Source organism: Panthera uncia (assembly GCF_023721935.1).
Source record: "Panthera uncia isolate 11264 chromosome A3 unlocalized genomic scaffold, Puncia_PCG_1.0 HiC_scaffold_11, whole genome shotgun sequence".
NCBI lineage: Eukaryota > Metazoa > Chordata > Mammalia > Carnivora > Felidae > Panthera > Panthera uncia.
Window position 1 is genome coordinate 60,438,897 of NW_026057578.1, and position 26,243 is coordinate 60,465,139.

Here is a 26,243-nt window from a genome sequence, read left to right on the forward strand (position 1 = left end):
TCTAATGTGCATCTGAGCATCTTGAATATGTTGGTCCTTGCCTTTACTGAATATTCCCAGAATTTTTACAAACAGTTAAACAACAGGGAGAGGTAGGAACACAAAAATCCCTCAACACATTGTTCAATGTGTTTCCAATGCCCTCCCCCCTACCCCCCACCGAATGGCTTTTCAAGGCTGTTAATTACCACCAAACCATGACATTTTAAGCACAATTGAATGATGGTTGGAATAAGTTTCTTTAATAATGGTGTTTAGGACAGTTCAGAAACTCAGGACAGCCTAAAAGTCTATTTCAAAGTATTGAGTACTAGGAGGACAATGGTAGAAGATGTGGGAAGAAGAAAAGAAATACTAGGGTATCCTCTGTCCTCAATATTTTTTCCTTCTGGGGTGGCTCAGTCTGTTAAGCATCCGACTTTGGCTCAGGTCATGATCTTATGGTTTGTGGATTCAAGCTCCACGTTGGGCTCTGTTGACAGTTCAGAGCCTGGAGCCTGCTTCAGATTCTGTGTGTGCATCTTTCTCTCTGCCCCTCCCCTGCTCATGCAGTCTCTCAAGAATGAATAAACGTTAAAAACAAAAAAAGAATATTTTCCCCTTTCTTTAAATGGAAAGACCGCTAAACCACAGGAAACATTTCAAAAAGTCATAAGATTAAGGACGTCTTCTAGGAGAGAAAAATTAGATATTGGAATGTGTTGTGAAGAATTTGAATGGCAGGCTCAAGTTTTGGTTTATTTCAAATGAGAATGTTTACCACAAAAATATTTCTTACGAATGCTAGAGTGTTAAAAGCTTGTAAGATGTGTCAGTCAGCTTGGAAGGAAAATATTAAACACAACTGTAGTTAATTATAGCATCTAAATCAATATGCTTATTAGCAGAGGTGTATATGTGGTAGCTGTTACTGTCATTGATGAGGCCTTAGTTCATGTGAAGTTAGAAACTGAAAAGGAATCTAGTTTTCTGGACGAATATATGGGGTAAAGAGCTTCAAATAGGATAGAGTCCACACAGATAGTGAGCTCAGCTCACCACCTCATAAACAACTATCCTCATTCTACAGCATGAAGCTCTCCATTTCCTTGCTCTACCCTAGGCTGCAGCAATTTACCTAGTAAGTTGAGCAGACTTAAACCTGGGGCTTTGTGAATTGATTCTTTTTTAAAAGAACACAACCAAGGGAAACTGACCAAGGAATAAGGCACACAGCAGACAAAATGAACAGATCACTTGGTTTATTGAAGAAGATTGTCAATATGCTACATTTCTTATTCACCTCTGATTGCTGTAGGCTTTATTCATACCCTGAACTAGATGAAAGAGACATAGAAATGAGAACAAAGAAAAATCATTTGAGGATGTTGCAAAGGCTGGATAAATAAAGGAATTGGTCGAATCCAGGGTTGCCTTCATAGTCCCTCTCCTCTTCTCTCCTGGGGTTCTCTCCTTCCTATTATATTGTTTACATGTCTATCTTACCCATGGGGTTTTAAGTTCCATTGAGCAGAAGGACTGTGTCTTACTGCTCTTTATCTTTTGGTTCTATTTATTAATTAATTCATCCTTCCATCCCCTTTTTGTTCATTTACTCTGTGTTAGTAAATGCTTCATACATTCTAGAAGCATGGGATACACCAGTGAACAAAACAGATGGGAGTGAAAGACAGATAATGATAATATATAATGAACAAAGAAATTATATAGTATTAAAGAAAGTGATAAGTTTTATGGGGAAAAGAGAAAATGAGCACAGAGTAAGGAGGATTGGGACTTGGGGGTGGGCATACTGAACTGCAGTATTAACAAGGGTGATTAGAGTATGCTTCACCAAGAAGGTGGTAACTGAGCCAAGACTGAAAGAAGGTGCCAGAGTGAGCAAGCAGAAAACTGGAGAAGAAAGCATTTCAGACAGAGGGAATAGCTAGGACATAGACTCTGGAGCAGAAGCATCTGTGGTATGTTTGTAGAACAAAATGGTGGTGATTGAGCTGAAATAAGCTGAGCCTGGAGGAGGGCAGTGGAAGTCAAGGATCCCAGGGAGCTAGATCATGTATAGCCATGTGAGTCATCATAGGAGATTTGGCTTTTACTCTGAGATGGGAGCCACTGCAGGAAGGATGAAATGTCTTATGTTTTAAATGGGTCATTCTAGCTGCTGTGTTGACAATAAGTGTGCAAATTTCTGTCAGAATATAAAGCAAAGAGTGCCAGAACTAAAAGAAAGAAAAATCAAAGCTGAGTCTATATACTTGTCAGGAAAGGAAAGGCACCAGTGAAAAAATTCACTGAGTAAATAACTTATGAAATAGGAAAAGTCAGGGTTTTTTTTTAAGTGCTAGAGGAAGGGAAGGGGATTTGCATGGTTGTACTAATCAAGGATGGAAAACCGGGTAGGAAGGAACAGTGTTGGATAAAACAAGGCCCTTTGTTCACTGGACAGGAACAGGTCTTCAGTCAGGTCTAATAAGGATCTGGCCTACGGGTCACTCAAAGTTCACAGTCCTTTATCAGCTTCAGATTTTTATATCTTCTAGGCAAGTGCTGTGAGTGAAAACTTCTCACTATAAAAGTAGTTGGACACGGGAAACTGTTGTAAAGTTCTTACAGAAATCCAGGCAGAAGATGATGGGACTCATAACAGAGTGTGCCATGAAGGTGGTGAAAAGTGGCTAGATTCTGGATACGCAGAGATAAGTAAAGAATAACGTTTAGGTTTACAGCCTGTGCAACTGGATGGTTGGAATTGTCCTGGAGAAAGGAAAAGCTGCGGATAAAGCACACTCAGGGAGATGAGAAGTTCATGCGTGTTTAAGATGTCTGTCAGATGCCAGGGTGGGACCAGTAATAGACACAGTGAGGTCTGGCTGGTGACCTGAAGTTGGGACTTGCAAGAGCATAGATGGTGCCCAATACCAGGAGACTGACTACATGCAGTCAACTAGGGAGCCAGTGAGGTAGAGCTGTGGGGACTTCCAACAACGTTTTCTCCTCCTGGTCCCAAATTTTAATTCATATATATTTTTGTTAAATGAAAGTATTCTTGGGTGCCTGAGTGGCTCAGTCAGTTGAGTGCCTGACTTTAGCTCAGGTCATGATCTCACAGTTCGTGAGTTTGAGCCCTGTGTCAGGCTCTGTGCTGGCAGCTCGGAGCCTAGAACCTGCTTCGAATTCTGTGTCTCCCTCTCTCTCTGCCTCTCCCCTGCAAGCACTCTGTCTCTCTCTCTCAAAAAAAATAAACATTAAATGAAAGTATTCTTGTAAACCTCCTCAAGTGTTTTGTGAATGAAGCGGGAGTATGATCAATGGTCTTTGAAACTCTCACTGTGCCCAATATGGTGTTTTGAAAAAGTAAGTACTCAATATTAGTATATGTGCTGCCGAAGCGAGCACAAGTAAGTACTCAATAATAGCTACCTTTGACCAATCTCCTACCATGTGCCAGACATATTATATATGTTTACAGACAAATCTTGCTCAATCTCCCCGAATTTATTAGGTATCATTTTACATATAAGGAAAGTGAGGCCAGAAAAGTTGCATAATTTGCCTATCATCATATAGCTAATAAAGGCAAGGCTGGGATTTAAGCCCAAATTTATCTGAGTCCCTTTTAACTCTGCTTCCAATAGTAGTTTACTAATCTGGCTCGAGAGCAAAGCAAGTGGAAGATGAGGAGTCCCAACAACCTGTAGTTCCTGGCTTATATCAATTTAGGGCAACAGTTTTCAAACTTGAACATGTACCAGAATCACTCAGCTGGCTTGTTGAGACAGATTGCTGGACCTCAAGTTCCCAGGTGATGCAGATGCTGCTGGTCTGGGGGTGGCACCTTGATAAACACTGGCCTGCCAAATGCCCAGGTCTCTCTAATTTCTCAAGGGGAGAAGGAAGGTCTGGAGCTAATCAAGAACTTCAGAAGGGTCCTTGGTGATAGTTTCTTCTGTTTTACCTCATAGTTTTCTCCTTCCCAAGACACATGAGTGTTGTGGGAGAGGGGGTAATGAGGTGATGGTGGCTTAACCCTGGGTGCTCAACAAAGTTTACCATGCTGTCTAGTAAGTCCTTCTTATTATTGTTCTCCCAGAAGTCTCCTTGCCCTTTCTGTGAAATGAACTTCCATTATCACCCCTCTGGCTCCTAATGTCCATCAGGTACAGGGGAGGTTCAGGTATAGTGGGCCTTAAAAGCTTACAAGACTATTGGAGAGGGGCGGGTGCCCGTTAAGAACAAGATTAAAACTTATAAATACACAGTTAGGTGTAAGGCCTTGGAAGGAACTTGTGCAAGAGTGGAGCCCTAAAACTTAAGCTTCATTAGCTTCATGGGAAATTGGCCTCTGATCAAACATGCCTGGTATATGTCTAAGCTCCAATTACAGACATATGCAAGTTATTTCCCATGCGGCTCTTGAGCCTCAGGCTAATCAGAGGATGTGGTTGATTCCTGTGTAAGAGAACCTGAGCATTTCATAGCTGGAGAGACTTGCCTGCCCTGAACCTGGTAATGGGGGAAGGGTTGCCAACTCTTTGTACTGCACATTGGAAGGTAAGCTTTGACCCATTTAAGGCACTCAGTTACTTATCCTTGGGTTTGATTTCTTCTGTGAGTTAAAAGCCTTCCGGAAATCTTTTCTTACATATATACATACAGAAAATCCAACTTAAGAGATTGTAACAAGTCCTACTACATTACATCACGAACAAAGTTTGATTTCTCAATTTTAACACTAATGCTCAGGAAAACAAAATTGCTTTTCAAAATCATCAGGGTAAGACTATAAAAAATGTATTAATTTACAAATAACTTAAGTGCTTGCTTGACAAAGAAGACTACAGCATAGGGTGGCACTCTGAGTTCCTTTTCCAAGTCTGATCTTATTTTCCTTTATAGTTTGTTCTCAGACGTATTGAGGTGGAGACCTTATGTGGCCTTAAAAATGCATTGATTCACCCAACCAATACTGCTAAGCATAAGCAAATGGCTGGGGAATTAGGGAAAGTTATTAAAATAGTTACTAAGTTAGGAGGTAGGGGAAGTTATTAAGAAAAGGGACTCTCATGGACCTTAAATTTTGAAGAGTATAGCCATGCCCACCAAGAACCTCGACCTAAGGTGTTAAGAGGCATGAGAAGCCTTCCTGAAGGAGACTAAAGAAGGCTTTTGATTTGGGCTTTGAAGGAACTATGTGTATAAAACGTCTTAAGAATTATTCCCAGACGGAGAAAGCCAGTATGGCCATCGGGCACTTTTCTAAAGAACAACCTGCCCTCTCCCTCCAGGGTCACTGCTGCTTTATATACACAAAGCAAAGGGTTTTCCTGCAGCAAAGTAGGCACAATTCCAAGGGCAAGAGGATTCCATTAAGCGCTTCTGGGTACTGTGACTTGAGGATACAAAGATGAATGGAGCAAGTCCCAGATCTCAAGGAAGCGCCACCAGGAACTGAATCAGGCTCGGAGTATTGTCAGGCCGAGAGGCATACGCGGGACCAGAAGGAGTCACTGGAATGGATTTTCCGCACGGGGCCTCGAGGTCTGGATGCGCACTCAGTCCTCTGGTAGGCTCTAGCATTGCAGCACTAGAGATGCAAGAGGTTTGTTCCCGCGTGGGAGCAGCGGGCAAGCCTCCCCTAGCGCCCCGCAGTCCCTCTCGGCCCCGCCCACGCTCCAGGGCGGCTGCGCGACTAGGCCCCCTCGTCTCCACGTGATTGCCGTCACTGCTTCCACGAAGCGTGAACCGCCATCATAAGTCCTGGCGACGGGGCCTGGTCCTTCTTCCCTCCCCCTTCTCCTCTTCCGCGGGGCAGAAGTGACAGGTTGGAGTTGTACTGCCCGCGTCCTGTCCGGCTAGTGAAGCCTTGGGTCGCCAAGAGCCGGACGAGAAATTAAGACTCACGGACTCCGGGGCAGACTGACCGGCTGGCCCCTCAGGTGACGGCACGGCGGGGGCGGTGCCCAGGGCCGCGCCCCGCCCCTCGCAGGCCAGCGCCCAGAGCCCGCGGCCCGTGCCCGTTTCCAGTATGGCCGCCCGCCGTGCTTGACCCGCGGCCTCTCTGCTTCGACTCTTCGTAGGCGATGCTGAGGCCGAGGCCGTGACTGACACTCTCGCTCACACGCACGTACGGACCCAGACCCACGCCCGGAGCCCAAGCCCTGGGCCCGGAACCACTCTCGCCCCCGGCGCCGCGGTCAGAGCCCGGACCACGGCTCCCGTGCCGCTGCCGCCTCGCCGAGAAGGGCCGCGCCGGACCTCGAGCGCGGCGGCCCCCGGCCGGCAGGGATGGGGAAGCGGGCTGGAGGAGGAGCAGCAGGAGTCGCCGCCGCCTCCACGTCCGCAGGGGCCGGTGTGGAGCCCGCGGCCAGTCGCGGCGGGGGCCCGCGGAGCGGGGCCGCCGGCCTACTGGGAGCGCTGCACCTGGTGATGACCCTCGTAGTGGCCGCGGCGCGGGCCGAGAAGGAAGGTGGGTGTCAGCCGGCCGGCATCTCCCAGGCCCGGCCCCAAGGCTGTCAGCGCGCCCTCGCGGACGCGGCAGCGGGACTACGAACGGGGACGAAGGGCTGCGGCTCGGGGCTCGGAGGGCGGCCGAACGCGCAGCTCCGTCCGGCGCGAAGTTGCCCGTTCGAGTCCCGTCCCGAGCCGGGAACTTGCAGTTCGGATGCCAACTCGTGGCGTTGGCCGCACGGAGTTGCTCTTGTTCGTGATTCTTTCCCCTTGCCTTCCCTGTTGACTCCTGTCACTGCCATTTCAAAACTTCCTGAGTTCTCGTATCTTCTTGCCACTTGGCTCACTATGTAGGAGGGGCATATTTGTAGTCTTGATTGCTGTTAATGGGCACATTTTAGGACCCTTTTCCCCCTTTGGTTGCGGTTTTAATAACGGCGTGCACACAGAGCTCACTTTTAAATGTCGTAGTAAAAATGGCAAGACTGGTGGAAAGGCTTCAAAACATAGCTCACAGAATTTTACTTTGAATTTGTTCAAACATTTCTTGGTGAGGAATCTTGTTTCTTCATCTTCCCTTTCCTTTATCGCTTTGCAGTAGATTGTTTAGCTAGCAATTCTATATCCATAATACAGTTCCGTTTAGTTCTCTAGTTAAGGTATTGGAAGTCTGTTTACATTTTTAATTTAAGATCGGGTGTCATCTTTAACGTGAAAGATTTTAAAAGCAGATGTTGTTTCTAGTTTGCAAGCCTTTATAATTTAGTTAAGAAATGACACCTACTTAAGAAAAACTCGTTAGTATTGAAGACTGTACCAAATCTGTAGTTGTGTTGGGACTACCTGTTTTTGAGCCTAAGGAAATGGGTGGTCATAGCTTTCACAAAGAAATCACTAAAAGTGAATGGTTTTTAAAAAGCTAAGCAAAACCTGTTTAGCTTCCGTTTCCCACTAAACTGCCACTACTAGAAAATAATGTCTTTCCACAGTAACTTTCGGGTTGATATTCTGCTTTATGACTAAAGTCACTTGCTTTTTTATCATTTTTGAAGGCAATGGCTAAATGCAAACCAAATTAATGTTGAAGTGCAAATGTGCCTCTATTTACTGTTTTTCAATTTTTGCTCAAAACATTACATTCTCTCATTTAACTCTGTAAGCAACCTTAGTCTGGGTTCACGGTGGAAATTATTCAGAGAATTGCCATCTGTTGAAAGAATTAATCGACAGAGGCAAGATTATTTCCAGAATGAAATACTGCTGCTTTAGGACTAGTCAGGCCTGGTATTGTCATAGTTCATTGATTGGTTACAGATCTGCAGTTAGATGATTGTTACTATTGTGTGCCTATGGTGTCCAGCACCGGCTGGCCTGTGGTTTGTATCCAGTAAAGCTAAAACAGTACAGCAATTTAATGGGCATGTCTCCTTTTATTTCAAGTAGTCCTTGGCAGGTATTGTGGTCTTGATTTTCTGTTCTTTTGCTTACCTTGTACACTGCCAGGCACACAGTAGGGATTTAACACTAGTTTGAGTGAATGACTATCTTCATGAGCCATTAGCACGGGGAACTAAAATAATGATTGAGTCTTGTAAAACATTAAGGTTATCTTTCTGCTGCCTTTTTTTTTTTTTTTTTTTTTACCCCAACAGCCTTATATATGCTAATTTTCTGTGTATAGTTAACAACTCCTTTGTTTGAGAAATGTCAGCCTAAATTATATTTGCTAATTTCCTATTTGTTTATAAGTTTTAGTGTACCTCTCTACTCATGAATGTAGGGCTCACGTGAGAAAAATTACTTGCCAGGGTGTAAAGTATGAAAAGATGTGGTTGAATCTGTCAGTGGTCCTGGCAGAATCAGACATCTTTGGTGGCCCATGTTGTGTCTGTATGAACAGTTTGAATGTACAAACTAGCTAGTCAAGCTATTGCTGGTAGTTACACTAATACAGAACACAAGCCTCTGCCCATCATAGATAAAATCTGGTTCTAATAAAATATTCTGCGAAGGTTGCTCCAAAAATGGCCTATGCTTTCAGCCTTCTTCCTGATCAAACTTTGGTGTTGTTTTTGTTTGAGTAAGTAGAAGAAATGGGATTGATTTTCTTAAATGATTGTGAGTGATACCATGAGTTTAGCATCTGATGGGGCACAAATACACCATTTGCCCCCCAGAATGTGCTGTTGAGTTTTTTCAGGAAACCTGGGCAAATTTCTGGAGGTGGCTGAGTTCAGTTTGTCAGTTTATACCCTGAGGATTGTTTGTGTTTATTTTAGTAGTATAAACTAGTAATTTTTCAAAGTTAAGATTTCCCTGCAATATTAATGATGGTTCTCTGAGTACTTTGTATTTGGTATATTTTTACTCCATTGCAGCAGAATTTCACTAGAACATCTTCAAAACAAAATAAAACTCATTGATGAAGAAAAACAGTGGAAATAGCTAATTGCGTTACCTAATGCAGTTTTTTTTTTATGTTTGGACTAGATGTTAATTTTCTTATGTCAGAAGCATGAGCCATTTCCCTGTCTTAACATCCTAGATGTCTTAACATTCCTATATCTTAACAGCCATTTTTACAGCTCAATGGTAGTATGTTATTATTTCAGAGAAAAGGGACCTTTGAGAATGTTTTGGCTGTGGTCTATAGTTTGTAAGGATTTTGAAAGAGTTGGGAGAGGTAGAAGCTACTATAATTACTACAAATAATTCACTTACCCTGGATTGGTGTCAGGATTTTTCTTGAAGCTAAGATCTAGATATTGAGAACAGTGGAAATAGATGTGTGTAGTGAAAATGTAATAAAAATATATAGTGAAAATATGTGTACATATGTTAAACATATAATTTTTAGTAGTATTCGATTTATAAATCTGCCCATTGTGGGGCACCTGGGTGATCAGTCCATTAAGCATCCGACTTTGGCTCAAGTCATGATCACACGGTTTGTGGGTTCGAGCCCTGCATCAGACTCTGCACTGACAGCACAGAGCCTGCTTGGGATTCTCTCTCTCCCTCCCTCTCTGCCCCTCCCCCGTGCTCGCTCTCTCTCTTTCTCTCTCAAAATAAGTAAATAAAGACTTAAAAAAAAAAATCGGCCCAATGTGACCAGCAAATAAGAGCTTTTTTAAAAAAACCATCATCTATCAGCTAATACAGTTTCATTGTGAAATGGATCTTTGGAAGGCATGGTTGTCTTTTAATTCATTGTAAATAAAAAGCTACATCTCGTGTAGCTAGTAAATATAAACTTGAATAGATTTTCAGGAATATGATTGTTTTAGTCTGTGGCAAATTAAATTTCAGTGTCACATGTATTTTCATAAATTGGCTATTAATGGCAAGGCAAAGTTTGATAGTGTTTATTAGGACTTTTAAATTTGTTTGCAGGATACATTAGTTTTGTGCAGAAATTTTTGTTTTAAGTTGTATTTGTGACAGATGCAGGAGGAGGGTACAAAAGTGTTTTATATACAAAGCATATGAACAAAATGCTGTACTTGGGAATAAAGGCCAGAAGAGATTAAACATAATCATTAGATTTGTCTTAGGAAGGCAGAATTGATCAGGAGTAGTATTTACTTTTTCTAATCAAATTATTACTTTATAATGTAAAAATATTTTTAGAAGTGATTTTCTTAAGAGTGAGGTATTTTAATCCTTTGTATGGTGGTGGAGTGGCTACTCTTTCATTTAGAGCCTAGTAAATGAATATTATTTTGTTAATACTACTTCACTAATAAACTTTTGTTGGCTTATTTTTACTAAAAGCTGTTTGCTACTGCCAGAAGCTTTGGAATCCTGTAGTTGGAAAAAGTGTGCCCTCTCTTTCTCTTGTTAATGACTATTTTCTTTTTCTTTATAATCCTTTCAGTGGGTCCTCATAGACACTTGCCAAAAAGATCAGCTTTGGAAGTAGATGTAAAATTATCTAATTGGTTATCATCCGGAGTAGTAATAAGCCAGCCTACTCTTGGGGAAAAATTAAATCATTACTGAGTGCTTGATATTTTAGAAATTCTTTTTCATCCTGCATGTGGCTTGAGCTTTCTGACTGGCCTTGGCAGACAGAGGCCTTTCTTCTATGGCTGAATTTTTCTTCACTATCTGTTTTAAGCAGCATCAGACACTGTTGATAGCTGCTTCTTGGAACTTTTCTCCGTTTCTATGATTTTGTGCCTCTTGGTTGTCATCCTGCCTTAGTTGTCAGTCACTGCTCTCCAGCCGCCCACTGTCTTCTTTCCTATGTGTGTCCAGCCACCAGCACACACTGCACATGTCCAGGGCAGAATTACCTCGCACCACCTCTGGTTTCCCAGTTTTTATTAATGCTGTGATTATTCTCTCTGCCACATTGGTCTCATTTTTGACCCCTTAGCAAGTGGTGTCAATGTGTGTTTACTTTCTTGGGCGACTCTCCCAACAGCCTCCCGCCTGGGGGCACTGCAGTAGGCTCTCCCCTCTCCACTTTCTCCATTTCTGTTTGCATTGTCTGTTACTCATCTGTCATTCATTTTGACACATTTAGCTACTTTAATTATTTTATGGGGGACATTTCTTCACCCAGACTGGAATTTCTGAACCTCTGTCAATAGCAGCATTATGTACATAGTAGGCATTCAGTTTTAAATGAAGGTTTGTCTAAAATGACCTTATCTTCCCCCAGTACCTGAGACCTGGGCTGAGAGTCAAGAGTACATGTAAAACTCTGACTCGGTTGCTGGTCTCACTAAGAATTCTGCTGTAATAAGACATAGGGTGACACCACTTTTTTCTTCCCTACATGTTGCTTTCCATTGTAACCGAGTGATAGACACTTATGTAAACCACACTGTCGTAACTTTTGGATTTTAAGATTTCAGATTCTCATATACCCGTTTATAGATCATGAAACAGGTACAGAGAAATTAAGTAGTATTCTGAAGGTAAAAGAGTTGGTAGGTAGTTGAGCCAGGATTCCATCCCAAGCCATCTGTTCCTAGACCAAGCTGTATAATCCTGGATGAGTTCTTAATGTAGTAGATTCTGTTGTACACCAACTGGAGAAAGAGCAGAACTGCCAGTTTGTGCAGAAGCAATGTATTAAATATTCCCGTGAAGTGCACTTTTTTTTTATAGCTGTAAATACATATCCATATCACTTACCATTAACTTTTTTTTTTAACATTCATTTATTTTTGAGAGTGAGTGCGAGTGGGGGAGCCACAGAGAGAGAGGGGGACAGAGGATCCAAAGCGGGCTCTGCACTGACAGCAGAGAGAGCCTGATGTGGGGCAGTTCTTGAACTCGTGAGCTGTAAGATCATGACCTGAGCCGTAGTCGGATTCTTTAACGGACTGAGCCACCTAGGTGCCCCACTATTGACTTGATAACCATTAAAATGATCTTAATCTTAGGCCATTCTGGATCATGTATATTCTGAAAAAGAAATTGAGGACCCATGAATGTGTGATCTGGGGAACAGATATTTGGTATTGAAAGCTACTGACCCTGCTCTTAGGTTCTGATATATTCTTGGATTAAGATTTAGACTAACTTGAATTCTGTGAACATTCCTTAGTTTTAGATTAGTGTGACAAGTTAGTCTAGATATGTGGAATATTCTCAGAAACTGGCCCTGATTAAAAGGAACTGGAGATAATCCAGAGGCTGGTGGTGACATCAGCTTTTGACAGTGGAAAAATCTCTTTGAGATTTCTATTAGAGGTCCAGGAGCTCCAGAAGTTCATTTGTGGGGCTTTGTTCTTTCTTATGAAGGCATTTTTGGATTAGGTGGTCATTAGTTTAATTTGCCATACTAGATCAGTTTTTCATTCCTGTGTGATTGCCTTAGAAAGATTTTTAGAAAGCCCTAACTCTTTGCATGATTCATCTTGTTGCATATAGCACTTATGGCAAAGGTCTGAAAAATCCCTACTGTCTAAGAGGATCCTTGACATGCCTGTCATGATAGTGTCAAACCTGCCTTGTTTGTTTCTCTATAATTGTAAAAAAACACGTGACATGAAATTTACCATCTTAACCATTTTAAGAGTACAGTTCAGTACTATGAAGTATATTCACATTGTTGTGGAACAGATCTCCAGAGCTTTTTCATCTTGCATAACTGAAACTCTATCCATTGAATAGCAGCTCCCCAATTCTCTCTCCGCTGCTCCAGCCCCACCATTCTACTTTCTGTTTTTATGAGTTTGACTACTTTAGATGCCTCATTTAAGTGGAATCATGCAAGATTTGTCTTTTTGTGGCTGGCTTATTTCACTTAGCATAATGTCCTCAAGGTTCATTATATTGGAGCATGTGACAGGATTTCTTTCCTTTTTAAGGCTCAAGAATATTCCGTTGTATTTATATACCATTTATCTATTTTATTTATCCATTTACCCATCAATGGACATTTGGATTGCTTTCACTTTTGGCTGTTGTAAGTGATTCTGCTATGAACATAGATGTGCAAATGTCTCTGAGATCCTGCATTTAATTCTTTTGGGTTATATACCCATACGTGGGATTATTGGATCATATGGTAGTTCTATTTTTAATTTTTTAAACCACTACCGTACTGTTTTCCATAGTAGCTGCACCATTTTACAATTCTACCAACAGTGCACAAAGGTTCAGTTTCTCCCCATCCTCACTAATACTTATCTTCTGTGTTTGTTTGTTTGTTTGTTTGTTTATAGTGGCCATCCTAATGAATGTAGGGTTATATCTTGTTTTGATTTGCATTTTTGTAAGTGATATTAATTGAGCATCTTTTCATATGCTTGTTGACCATTTGTATCTTTGTTTTTTGTTTTTTGTTTTTTGAGAAATATCTATTCAGGTTCGTTGCCCATTTTTATATTGGGTTATTTTTTTTATTGTTGAGTTGTAGGAGTTCTTTATATATTCTGGGTAACAGCTCCTCATCAGATAGAAGATTTGTAAATATTTTTTCCCCATTCCATAGGTTGCCTTTTTACTCTTATGAGTGTAACCTTTGATGCACGTAAGTTTTAAAGTCTGTTGTAGTCCCATTTGTCTATTTTTGCTTTTGTTGCCTGTGCTTTTCATGCCGTACGAGAAAACATTGTCAAATCCGATGTCATGGAGCTTTCCCCCTGTTTCCTCTAGGAATTTTACAGTTTGGGGTCTTACATTTTGTTCTTCAGTCAATTTAGAGTTAATTTTTGTAAGATGTAAGGTAAGTGTCCAGATTCATTCTTTTGCATGCAAATACTGCATTTTCCCAGCACCATTTGTTGAAGAGACATCCTTTCCTCATTGAGTGGTCTTGCAACCCTTATATGAGGGTCATTTGACCATATATATGAGAATTTCTTTCTGAGTTCTCTATTCCTTTTTTTTTTTTTTTTTAATGTTTATTTTTGAGAGCGAGAGAGACAAAGCATGAGTAGGGGAGGGGCAGAGAGAGAGGGAGATACAGAATCTGAAGAAGGCTGCAGGCTCCAGGCTCCAGGCCCTGAGCTGTCAGCACAGAGCCTCATGTGGGGCTTGAATCCATGAACTGTGAGATCATGACCTGAGCCAAAGTCAGATGCTTAACCGACAGAGCCACCTAGGCGCCCAATGAGTTCTCTATTCTGTTTGTCTTTTTAGGCAGTTACCACACTGTTCCAGTTACTGTAGCTTTGTTATAAGTTTTGAAATCAGGAAGTGCAAATCCTTAAGCTTTTTTCTCTTTCAAGTTTGGTTTGGCTGTTTGGGGTCCCTTGAAATTCCATATGGATTTTAGGATTTTTTTTTTCTGTTTATTCAAAAAGTGCTGTTATGGTTTTAATAGGGATTATATTGAATCTGTAGGTTGTTTTGGGGAGGGTGAACATCTTAACAGTATTAAGTCTAACACTTCATGAACACAGGATGTCATTCCATTTATTTGTGTTGTCTTTAATTTCAGCAGTGTTTTTGTATTTTCAATGTGTGTAAGTAAGTCTTTCTCCTCCTTGGTTATTATATTTATTCTTAGATATATTATTATTGATGCTGCTATAAATCAGACCTGCATTTTTGAACAAATTATTTCAATTCATACATGACTAAGCATTGTGAACATGTAGTTTTGGAGAAAAGAAACATGTTCTGTATTTGAAACAAAGAATTGTACATGCTTAAAGTGTTTCCTTAGGTTACTTATGTATAAATTGAAATGCATTTTAAGTCCTTTTAAGTTCTAACAAACTGTGACTATTTTCTGAATCATTTATGATTGCAAAATCATATGACAGTCTAACTTTGGTTCTTAAGAACTAATTTTTTTCTATATAGTTACAGTATTACATTTGCATCAAAACATGATAGTAAAAAACTATCTCAGCAGTAAAGTTTGAGAAATAGTCTAAGCCAGCTCTACTGATACAAATTAATTAGCAGTTTGTATTCATGGTATGGCAATGGCCCTACTTGGATTTTTTTTTTTTTTGGTGGCGGTGGGGGGTGGGTGGCAGGGAATGATTAAATTGGAAGCAGAGGATTTTCTCGGGAATTTATAGTAGAAGGGTGCTGTCTAGAGCTTAAACCCTATCTCAAAGCTCTCTATAAATAAAGTTTATCATTCTAAAAGTTGTTTGGTAGAGCAGTGCATAAGAGAGGCAGTGTGCTGTTCAAACTGGATCATTTTAAAAAATGCTTGTGTGAATTGGTGGCATGGACCCATCTGAAGTATTGCTTCTTGGTTTGCAAGTAGGGAATGAAGTAGTGGTTAGCACTACCAAGAGGCAATTTGTCTTTCCCGAACTGGTGCAGCAGTAGTTATCTTTCATATGTAGGGGAGTTATTTCATATTTAGAGGTTTATCTCACCATACTTGGGGCTTCTCTTGGTTATAGCTGGGTGTGAAAAAAGGTAACCGAGACTCGAGTTGAAGAGAGGAAGATGTAAGAAAGAAGCAGCAGGCTGGAATTAGATTGAATTTTATTAAGATCCTAGAGATTCTTGTAGATAGGAAAATTTCTGAGTATTGTCAGTTTCTTCCCAACTGCATTTGGGTTTATTTGTGTTTGTATAGGATCTTGAGCTTTTGGAGGTTGAGGTCTGGGTCATGTTCTTCCTGCACCTATCATTTTAAGTGCTTCAATACATTCAGTCCTGTCTTGGTAGGAGAGGCAGTGAACCATAACCAATTAAAAATGAACTGGAGTGAAGAAAAGGTATTTCTGAAATGATAGTGTTTATCCAAGTTTGACATCTCACCACTTCAGGAATATATTATGTAAGCAGTTATTGCCTGTAATTGATAATGGTTGTAATTACTTAATGACAACAGCTAATGTTTATCAAGCACTTTCTTTGTATCCAGCACTGTTAATTGCTTTGCATGCCTCATCTCATTTAATCTTCACATTAACCCTATGTGGGGTGCTAGTCCTTCTTCCCTCACCCTTCAGATCTGTTTTTGGTTACAGTTCCTCTGTGGCTGTCACTGCTCCTTGGTGGGAGCGGGGTACAGGGTGTGGGCTTGCTTGTGATAGTATAATACACAATTTTAAATCTCCACTGAAATGGGACAATATAATATACAATAATTCTTCCTGTGCATACAGTCTGGAGGTCAGTTTGGAAAACTTTTCTTCAATTTCACAAAAAAATGCATGTTGAAACAAATTGTAAAATACAAACGAGTAAATGGAGAAATTTTCTGTAATCTATCAAGTACAAAGAACCAACATCAGTCATCAGTTTTCTAGGTTTCTGTGCCCTCCCCAACTCTCTTCCTTCCCCCTCTCTTCCCTCCCCCCCACTCCCCATTCAAAAAAAAGATATTGCTACGTTGCCTTTGAAGAAAACTTATCATTTGACATTTCAATAATACTTTGTGAGGGTGCCTGCTTTTCCTCATTGGCTATTACTCTTCTTTTAAGTCCTCACCAATCTGGTGAGAAAAGTTGTCACATTGTTTTAATTGATTTTTTAAAAATTGCTACTGTTTCTTAACCATGGCTTCATACCACTGTTAGAGTGATACAGTTAGGTGTAACAAGTACTTCAAGTTCAGAGAGAGGAAGAGTGCTCTAGGTGGTAAATTCCTGGGCCACTCTAGGTAGTATGCTACATATGTACCAAAGTCATAATGTGTGTCAGCAAGGAAAGAATTCTGGAAACCACTATTCTTTGAGTATGGCAAGGAGTTGGGGTAGGAAGAACATACCAAAACTGCTTTGTGAGTTACCTAAGTCAGTGAGTGAGAATCATGGCCTTGCCTAGGACTCCAAGAGGTAATAGTTGAAAAGTGGAAATGGTGATTGAGTGTGGCTCTGGACTCTTGTCATCTGCCTTCTGGCTGTGCGACTTTGGTAAGTATGATTGACCACTTTGTGTCTAAGCTTCACTGTTCATAGATAGAGTAGGGATAATGATAGCATTTTTGTCATTGAGTTTTTGCAGAGGTTTACTGAGTTGGTGGAAAGCTCTTAGCACATTGCTTGACACATTAAAAAAAAAATTAGTAAGGTTGAATACTATTATAGATTTGCTCATTTGTATTACTTTTGTATTGTTCAATCATGTCTTTTTTCAGTTTTTCCATTGGTATTTGGATTTTCCTTTGTGACTCGATGAACACTTAATTAAAGATTAAGAGTTGCATTTTTCTAAATTTTCATTTGCATTTGAATTTTCTATATTTGAATTTTCTTTCTTCTTAAAGAAAATTTTTTTAATGTTCATTTATTTTTGAGATAGAGACAGAGCACCAGCTGGGGAGGGGCAGAGAGAGAGGGAGACAACAGAATCCAAAACAGGCTCCAGACTCTGAGCTGTCAGCACAGAGCCCCACGTGGGGCTCAAACCCATGAACCACGAGATCATAACCTGAGCTGAAGTTGGATGCCCAACACGCTGAGCCACCCAGGCACCCCTCTTTTTTTATTTTTAAGAGAGAGGGCACAAGTGAGCATAGGGCAGAGAGAGAATCCCAGGAGGGGCAGAAAGAGAGAAGCAGGGCTCATCCAAAGCAGGGCTTGAGCTCGCCAGAAGCAGGACTCAGACTCATGAACTGTGAGATCATGACCTGAGTCAAAGCCACATGCTTAATGACTGAGCCACCTAGGCACCCTATATTTTAATATTTATTATTATTATTTTAAAATTTATTGACCAAATCTGTCACTCTTTTCCTTTATGCTTTCCTTTATAGTTGTCATGTGTAAGAAGTCTTATGCATAAAGTGTATTCACCAATATTTTTTCTCTCTGATTCTATTTTTAAATGAAAATCTGTAAGTCATCAATCTTTTGTTATCAGGTAGGGAACCTATTTTTCTCTAATGGTTAGTTGCCTTCATACCACTTAATGAGTTATACACAATATTTTCTTTTCATGCAAATTCTATTATATATTTGGATGAGTTACTTGATTTTCTATTTTTTTTCCTAACTGATAATTTTATTTTATTTTGTCCATTTTATTATTAGCTGGCTTGACAGTTTATTACCTCCCCCTAAATTACTGTTATTCCAAAAGCATTTTCTGGTCTATCTTGTTTTCATTCTCTACAAACCGTAAAATCATTTTGAAAAAAATTTAAAATTTCTATTTGCTTTTTGATTAGGATTGTGTTAAAATGTTAGAAAAATTTGAAACTTGACATCATTTTTAATGTTTTCTATTTTCCTTTCACACACACACATATTAAGTTGAACTGTATGAAATTGCCATTTTTGTGGGCCCCAAATGATTGAATAACAGTGTAGTTATTCAGTAATATTAACATATATGTTTGCATGTATTATTGCATTGGCTAGAGCTTTAGAACACTATTAAATAAGAGTGGTGAAAAAGTGGGCCTACTTATGTTTTTTTGGTCTTCATTAGGGAAATACCTTCAGTGTTTCATTGTGAAGTATGATTGTGGCAGTTGGTTGGAATTAGATGTTCTTGATAATAGAAAATTTCTTGTATTTTTAAGAGTTTTAGTCTTAAGAGTTATTAGGGATAGATGTTATACTTTATCAGTTCAAATTTTATGTGTTTTTTGTTTTTTTTTTTTTTTTTTTTTACTTTAAGCTGTTGATTTTGGCTGTTTGAATTACAGAAGCAATTATTTTAACTCATTCCACTCAACTCTCTTGGTCAATTAACCCATGTTTCTCTTCCCTCTAGAAACCTGTTCATGGATGCCCATTGAGCTTGGGCTGCTAACTCCCACAGACATTCACATTTGTTCCCTCTAGTTGATGTATAATTTTTTTTTTTTTTAATTTGAGAGAGAGAAAGAGTGCATGCGTGGGGGAAAGGGGCAGACAGAGAGAGAGAGAGAGAGAGAAAGTCCCCAGCAGGCTTCATGCTGCTGGTGCAGAGCCCGACTTGGGGCTGGATCTCATGACTGTGAGATCATGACCATCTGAGGTGAAATCAAGACTTTGATGCCCAACCGACAGAGCCACCCAGGCACCCCAATGTGTGTATTTTTATTCATTGTTTCTTTCTTTATTTCTCTCTCTCTCTCTCTCTCTTTCTACCAAACCCTTTAAAAGCTTTTAAAATATTTCAGAAATTACAGTGCCTGAAATATTTCAAAAGCTATCAATATTAATAGTACCAACAAAAAGTGGTTTTAAGAATAACAAGAAATGTGCAGAATCTGAGGAAAACTTTAAAACATTCTTGAAGGCAGAGAAGTAGATTTGAACAGTGGAAAGACATTCCTTGCCCTTGGGTAGGAGAACTCAACATCATAAAGATGTCAGTTCTCCCTAAGCTAACATTAATTTAACACAGATGCAATTAAAAAATACCAACACAACTTTTTATAGAGTTAGAAAAGTTGATGTTAAAGTTCATATGGAAAAATAAACATGTAGGAATGCTGGGGAAATGCCGAAAAAGAAAAGTTATGAGGTGTGATTAGCACAGGCAGTTATTAAACATATACCGTAAAGCCATTATATACTTGGAAAAAGTAAGGTATTGATATATAAATAGATAAGTGGAATAGAATAGAAATTTCTTACATAAATGGAAATAAGTGGATGTGAAGTCCATATGGTTTATGCTATATACCTGGTTTCCTTCAGGGAGTCTAGAATGTGCTAGGTGGAGAGTGGAGAGTGTTTATATGATCAGCCCCCAATTAAAACCTTGAACCCTGTATTAATTTCCTATTGCTTTTGTAGCAAATTATCACAACTTTAGTGGCTTAAAACAATGCAAACTTATTCACTTATAGTTCTGAAGGTCAGAATTCTAAAATCAAGATATTGGCAGGTCTGTGTTCTTTCTAGATGCTTTGGTGGAGAATGTGTTCTCACCTTTGTGGGCTTCTAGAGGTCACTTGCATTCCTTGGCTCATATTACTCCACTGTCCTGGGGAAGACACAGAATCTGAAGCAGGCTCCAGGCTCTGAGCTGTCAGCACAGGGCCCCATGTAGGGTTCAAACTCACTAACTGTGAGATCATGGCCTGAGCTGAAGTCGGACGCCTAAGTTGGTGCCCCTGTTTTTTTGTTTTTGTTTTTTTTTTTTAAGTTTATTTTCAGAGAGCATTCGTAAGTGGGGGAGGAGCAGAGAGAGAGGGAGAGAGAAAATCCAAAGCAGGCTCTGCACTGTCAGTGAGGAGCCCAGTGTGGGGCTCGAACTTATGAACTGTAAGATTATTCGACTTGAGCCAAAATCAAGTCAGATGCTTAACCTACTGAGCCACCCAAATGCCCCATTATTGGTTTTCTAATTGAGATTTGAGAATTCCTTATATATCCTGGCTGTAAGTCCTCTGGAGGTATATGTTTGCAAAGATTTCCTCCAAGTCTGTGGCTTGTATTTTCATTCTTTTAAGAGGTGTCTTTTGAAGAGAAGTTTTTAATCGATTAAGTTCCAGTTTATCAAGTTGTTCTTTAATAGATTATGTTTTTGGTATTATATCTAAATCTTTGCCTAACTCAAGGTATCAAAAATTTTCTCCTGTGTTCTAGAAGTTTTATAGTTTTAGGTACTCCATTTAGATCTATGGTCCATTTTGAGTTAGTTTTTACATGTGGGACAAAGTATGGATCCAAGTTCACTTTTTTGTATATGGATATCCAGTTCTAGTGCCATTTTTTGAAAACGCTGTTCTTTTCTTACTGCATAGTCAGTGCAGTTGTTGAAGATCAGTTGCCTATGCATGTATTGGTTTATATCTGGTCTCTTGTTCCAATAATCTGTTTGTCTATCTAGGTGCCAGAACCACACTGTCTTCACTACTGTAGCTTTATAATAATTACTGAAACAGATAGTGTTAGTCCTCCAACTTTGTTCTTTTGCAGAGTTGTCTTTGCCTATTGTAGGTCCTTCACATTTCCTTAAGAATGTGAGTCTTATCACTTTATGTAACAAAGACTGCTGGGATATTGATTGGGATTGTGTTAAGTGTATGAGGAGAATGGACATATTAATATTTAGTCTTCTCAACAAGGGAAATTTTATATGTTTAGGTCTTTAAGTTTTCTTAGTAATATTTTATAGTTTTCAGTGTAACAGTCTTTTTATATCTTTTATCAGATTTATCTCCATTGTTGTATATTTTTAATATTATCCTAAATGGTATTTTTTAAATTCGGTTGTTATTGTTTTTGCTAACATATAGAAATGAATTGGATATTTGTCTATTGATCTTATCTTCTGTAATCTTCCTAAACTGACCTTTAGTTCTATAGCTTTTCTATAGAATCCATTATATTTTCTCTATAGATCATTATGTTTGCAAATAAAGACAATGTTCCCTCCCCTTTTCCAGTCTGGACACATTTTATTTTTGTTGCCTGATTGTACTGGCTGAAACCTCTAGGACAGTGTTTAACAGAGATAGTAAGAGTGAACATCCCTATCTTGTACCTCATCTTAGGAGGAAAACATTCAGTCTTTCACCATTAAGTGTGGTTTTAGCTGCACCTTTTTCAGATACCCTTACTCAGGTTGAGGAAGTTCTCTTTTGTATCTGGTTTGATGAGGGTTTTTAACAGGAATAGATGTTGAATTTTTCAAATGGTTTTTCTGTGGCTCTTGAGGGTCCTTTTTTAGGCTGTTAATATGGTGAATTACCAGCCTTGAGTTTCTTTCTTGATCATGATGTATTATCCTTGTAATGTATTATTGGGTTTGGGGGGTGGGGTGTCTAATATTTCATTTAGAATTTTTATGTCTATGGTCATGAGAGATAGTGTTATGTTTTCTTACAAAGTCTCTGCTTTTGGTAATGCTGGCCTCATAGAATTCGTTGAGAGGTATTTTTTCGTTTTTAATTTTTTTGAAGAGTCTATATAGAGTTGGTGTATTTTTCGTGTAATGTGTGATAAGAATTAAGAATTGAAACCATCTGGGCTTGGAATTTCTTTGTGAGGAGATTTTAAACTATAATCTCAATTTTTAAGATTAAGACTATTCAAGTTATCTCTTTCTGAGTGAGCTTTGGTAATTAAAGTCTTCTCAAGACTGTGTCCATTTTGTGTAAGGTGTCACATTTATCAACAAGGTTGTTCATAATGTTCTAGTATTTTTTAAATATTTGTAGAATCTGAAGTGGTGACACCTCTCTCATTCCTGATACAATTTGTGTCTTCTCTCTTTTTTCTTGATCATTCTGTTCAGAAGTTTGTCAATTTTAATATTTTGCTCAGAACCAGCTTTTGGTGTTTCTTTCTTTTGTTTCTTTATATTGATTTCCACTAAGATTTTTTTTTGTAATTTTTTATTAAAAATCTTTTAAAAATATAATTTATTGTCAAATTAGCCAACATACATCAAGTGTATTTTTCATCTCACACATTGTCGTTTTCATCTCTAGAAGTATAATTTCAGTCTTTTTTATATGTTTTATTTCTCTCCTTTTAGAACATGTGGAACACATTTATAAAGCCTCTTTTGTTAACTAATTCTAACTTTTGTGCCAAGTCTAGATTGGTTTCAATTGATTATTCTCCTATTGGTTCATGTTTCATTTTGGTTTTTGTTTGTTGTTTGAGAGAGTTCTTGCCTGTGCATGTGGTAGGCAGGGAGGGACAGAGGGAGAGAATCTCAAGCAGGCTCCACGCCCCCATGAAGCCTGACATGGGCTCCATCTCATGACTGTGAGATCATGACCTGAGCCAAAATCGAGAGTCAGTTGCTTAACCAACTGAGCCACCCAGGTGCCCTGGTTCATGTTTTCTTATCTCTTTGCTCACTAACCTGTAATTGAATGCCAGATGTTGTGAATTTTATTTTGTTGTTGGCTGGTATATTTTTGAATTCCTAGAACTATTCTTGAGCTTTGTTCTAAGATGCAATTAAGTTACTTCGGAACAGCTTGATCTTTTTTGGGTCTTGCTTTTCAGATTTGTTAGGTGGGTTTGGAGCAGTGCTTAGTCTAGGACTGAAAATTCCCCACAGCTGAGGCAAGACTTTAATGAGTACTCTAGTCCATATCTCATAAATTATAGGTTTTTCCAGTTTGACTGGTGGGAACAGGCACCATAAGTGGCTCTGTGTGAGCACCAGGTGCTGGTCCTTCTAATCCTTTTGGATGTCTTTTCCCCAGCCTTAGGTAGTTACTTCACATACATGTGCTTATCAGGATTTTGCTGGTATTCAGTGGACACCCTCTGTGATTCTCCAGTGTTCTCTGTGCAGGGCTGTTATTTCTGGTACTCTGTCCTATGAACTGTCAACTACCTTGGTTTCCTTAGACTCTCAACTCTGTCTCAACAACCCAGACAGTCCATCAGGCTCTGTCAGTTTCCCCTGCCTGCACTGTGGTCTTACTCTCTCCTGGTAGTAAATTGGGGCAGTCATAGGGCTCACCTTGTTTGTTTCCCATATCTTCGGGATTGTTGTCCTTCATTAACTGATACGTAGGGTCTGAAAACTGTCATTTCATGCATTTTGTCTGACTGCTTGGTTGTTTCTGGTGGGAGGGTATTTATGGCCCTTGCTGTGCCATCATGCCCAGAAGCAGAAGTCTAGATCTCTGTATCAGTTATTATTCTTCAGTATAGCCGACATTGTTATTTTCAGGTGTTGTTCCTGAACCTCTTGCTACAGAAAACAGTTTGGTAATTAATATCAGGGTGTGTATTAGTTTCCAGTTACTGCTTTAATAAGTAACCACAAGCTTAGTGGCTTAAAACAACACTTATTACCTTATAGTTCTAGATATCAGAAGTCTGAAATGGATCCCATGGGCTAAAATCAAGGTGTTGGTAGGGTTGTGTCCTTTTTGGAAGCTCTAGGGGAGAATCTGTTTGACTCTTTAAGCTTCCAGAGGCCTTGTGGCCCTTTCTTCTGTTTTCAAAGCCAGCAACATCTGGCCAAGTTCTTTCTTTTTTTAATTTTAATTTTATTTTATCTTAATTCCAGTGTAGCTAACATATAGTGTTATATTCGTTTCAGGTGGCCAAGTCTTTCTTATGCTGCCATGTCTTTCGTCCTCCCCTTTCTGCTTCCTTCTTGTTATCTAGATAATCCAGAATAATCTTGTTATTTTAAAGTCAGCTGATTGTGGGCACCTGGGTGGCTCAGTCAGTTAAGTGTCTGACTCTTGATATTGGCTCAGGTCATGATCTCACAGGTTTGTGAGATGGAGCCCCACGTGGGGCTCTGTGCTGACAGTGCAGTGCCTGCTTGGGATTCTCTCTCTGCCCTTCCCCTGCTCATTCACTGTCTCTGTCTTTCTCTCTCTCTCTGAAAATAAAAATAAATAAATATTTTAAAAAGTCAGCTGATTGCAATCTTAATTCTATCTGCAACTTTTTGCTTTGTGACCTAACATATTCACAGGGTCCTGAGATTAGGATGTGAACATCTAGGGGGTGGGAGGACGTTAGTCTACCTGCCGCTGATAGATGGCTTTCAGCATCCTTTTCCTTTGCTTTAGACATTTTTCTTTTTTGTTCCAGTGAAGAAAAACGATATATTAAAAGATTTTCTTCTTAACCTGTGCATGTTAAAAAATATTATTAGAAGAGTAGCTGGGTGGCTCAGTTGGTTAAGCATCCAACTCTTAGTTTCAGCTCAGGTCATGATTTCACAGTTCATGGGATTGAGCTCTGCATTGGGCTCTGCAATGACCCCATGGATCTTGCTTGGGATCTCTCTCTCCCTCTCATTCTCTGCCCCTCCCCAGCTCATGCTGTCTCTCTCTCTCTCTCAAAATAAATAAACATTAAAAAAGTAAAAAATAAAATAAATACTATTAAAAACAATGAAACTGTAAATCTGCCTTTTTAAAAAATGTTTATTTGAGAGAGAGACAGACAGACAGAATGAGCCGGGGAGGGTCAGAGAGAGAGAGGGAGAGAGAGAATCCCAAGCAGGCTCCTGCTGTTGTTGCAGACCCCATCGCAGGGCTCAGTCTCCTAAACCATGAGATCATGACCTGAGCTGAAATCAAGAGTTGATCCCTCAACCAACCAAGCCACCCAAGCACCCCTTAGATCTTAATTTTTATAGATTATTTCACAAGGTAGTGATTTGAGAATTTTTGAGCCCATTATATCTGGCAGTCTATAGAAACTTCCCAAGCTTGTGAAGTTGATTTATTGCCACAAATGTAATTTTAGACCGATGTTAATCTTCTTTGTATTTCAACATTTTTTTTCTCTTAATATCATGTATTACCCCTCTCTCCCTTCCATCACAGTTAACTTCTTGTGCTTTGTGGTAGTTTATCACGTGGAGCAGCTGGGAAGTCCTTGTGTGTGTTCTTTTCCTATTAGGTCTTTAGCAGTGTCACCCCCCCACATGTCAACCGTTTCAGTATTCTTTGACAAACGTCAGTGTTGCAGACCCATGATCTTCTCCCTGACCTTTACCCGTAGTTCTGTGGGAAGGGTTATGTGTACTTAATATTGACTGAGTAATTTATGTTCAGCAGCTCTGAGTGATTAAATTTCACTTTCCCTTCCACAGCTGTCTTTGTGTTGTGGCTCCCATATTCCTCATATGTCTATCTACTTGTTGATGAAATTCTAAAGTAGTTTAATACAATGTTTCTTTATACTATTTAAGCCAGAAGTCAAGGCTCAAAACAATTAATAGTGCAGAATGGTAAAGCAAATTTTAATCATTCTTTATTACCACCACCCCTTCCCCCCACCCTGCATTAAAAACAAACCAGGCTTTTGAAGGTCAGTAGGACCAGTTTTTACACCACACAGTTGAGCCAGGGACATTTGTCGATGAAGCCTTTAGCTGCTGCTTTCTTCTGTTTTGCTGCCACTGGCACACCCCTGGGTGGATGTGATTTCAGTGTGCTCAGCATGGCAGACCAGTAAGAAGTTGGCCGAAGAGCCCAGCACTTTGTCCTTGTTGCAGGAAAAGACTTGGGGTTGTTATCGTCCTCTGGCCACAATTCTGGGACCTGGACCCCAATTGGCTGAGCACCACTTCTCCCATCTGGCTGGCTTCTGACTGAGGTCTGGTACCTGGTAAATAGACAAGTTCAAGGCTTTGTGGATGGATGACTTCACTTCACATACTAGTTTATCATTTACTAGCTGTGTGTGTCTAAGGGACAAGTTAATTACTTGTGGACTTTTCTCAGCTATAAAATGGGCATACACATTCTTAACAGAGTTGTTAGGCACTTTACATAGGTACTCAAATGTTAGTTCTTGATATCTTTAGAGAATACTTCCTTCTATGCTGTTTCCTTTGGCCTGTGACTCTGTTTACATCTTCCTGCCCCTTTTACCTCAGGAAAGGAACTGTGCCTAGAGCTTCTTTTGTCTCTTGCTCCCTCCCAAGCAGTTCCTTGGGGGCAAGGTAATCCTAAGGACATACCTCAAAGAGGTGGCCATTTCTTTAAGGTTGTTGTGTTTTTATTTTAATCATATAGGAAA

At 39.7% G+C, this 26,243-nt stretch overlaps 1 protein-coding gene across 1 annotated transcript in view; it reads left to right on the forward strand.

Annotated features, from left to right (window-relative positions):
* The first annotated feature begins 6,034 nt into the window (after positions 1-6,034).
* TMEM131 (transmembrane protein 131) overlaps positions 6,035-26,243 on the forward strand; it is a 243,043-nt gene continuing 222,834 nt past the window's right edge. Inside the window, exon 1 of the mRNA XM_049651396.1 lies at positions 6,035-6,466. Coding sequence (XP_049507353.1) covers positions 6,286-6,466 — 181 coding nt within the window. The 5' untranslated portion in view covers positions 6,035-6,285. The remainder of the gene's footprint in view (positions 6,467-26,243) is intronic.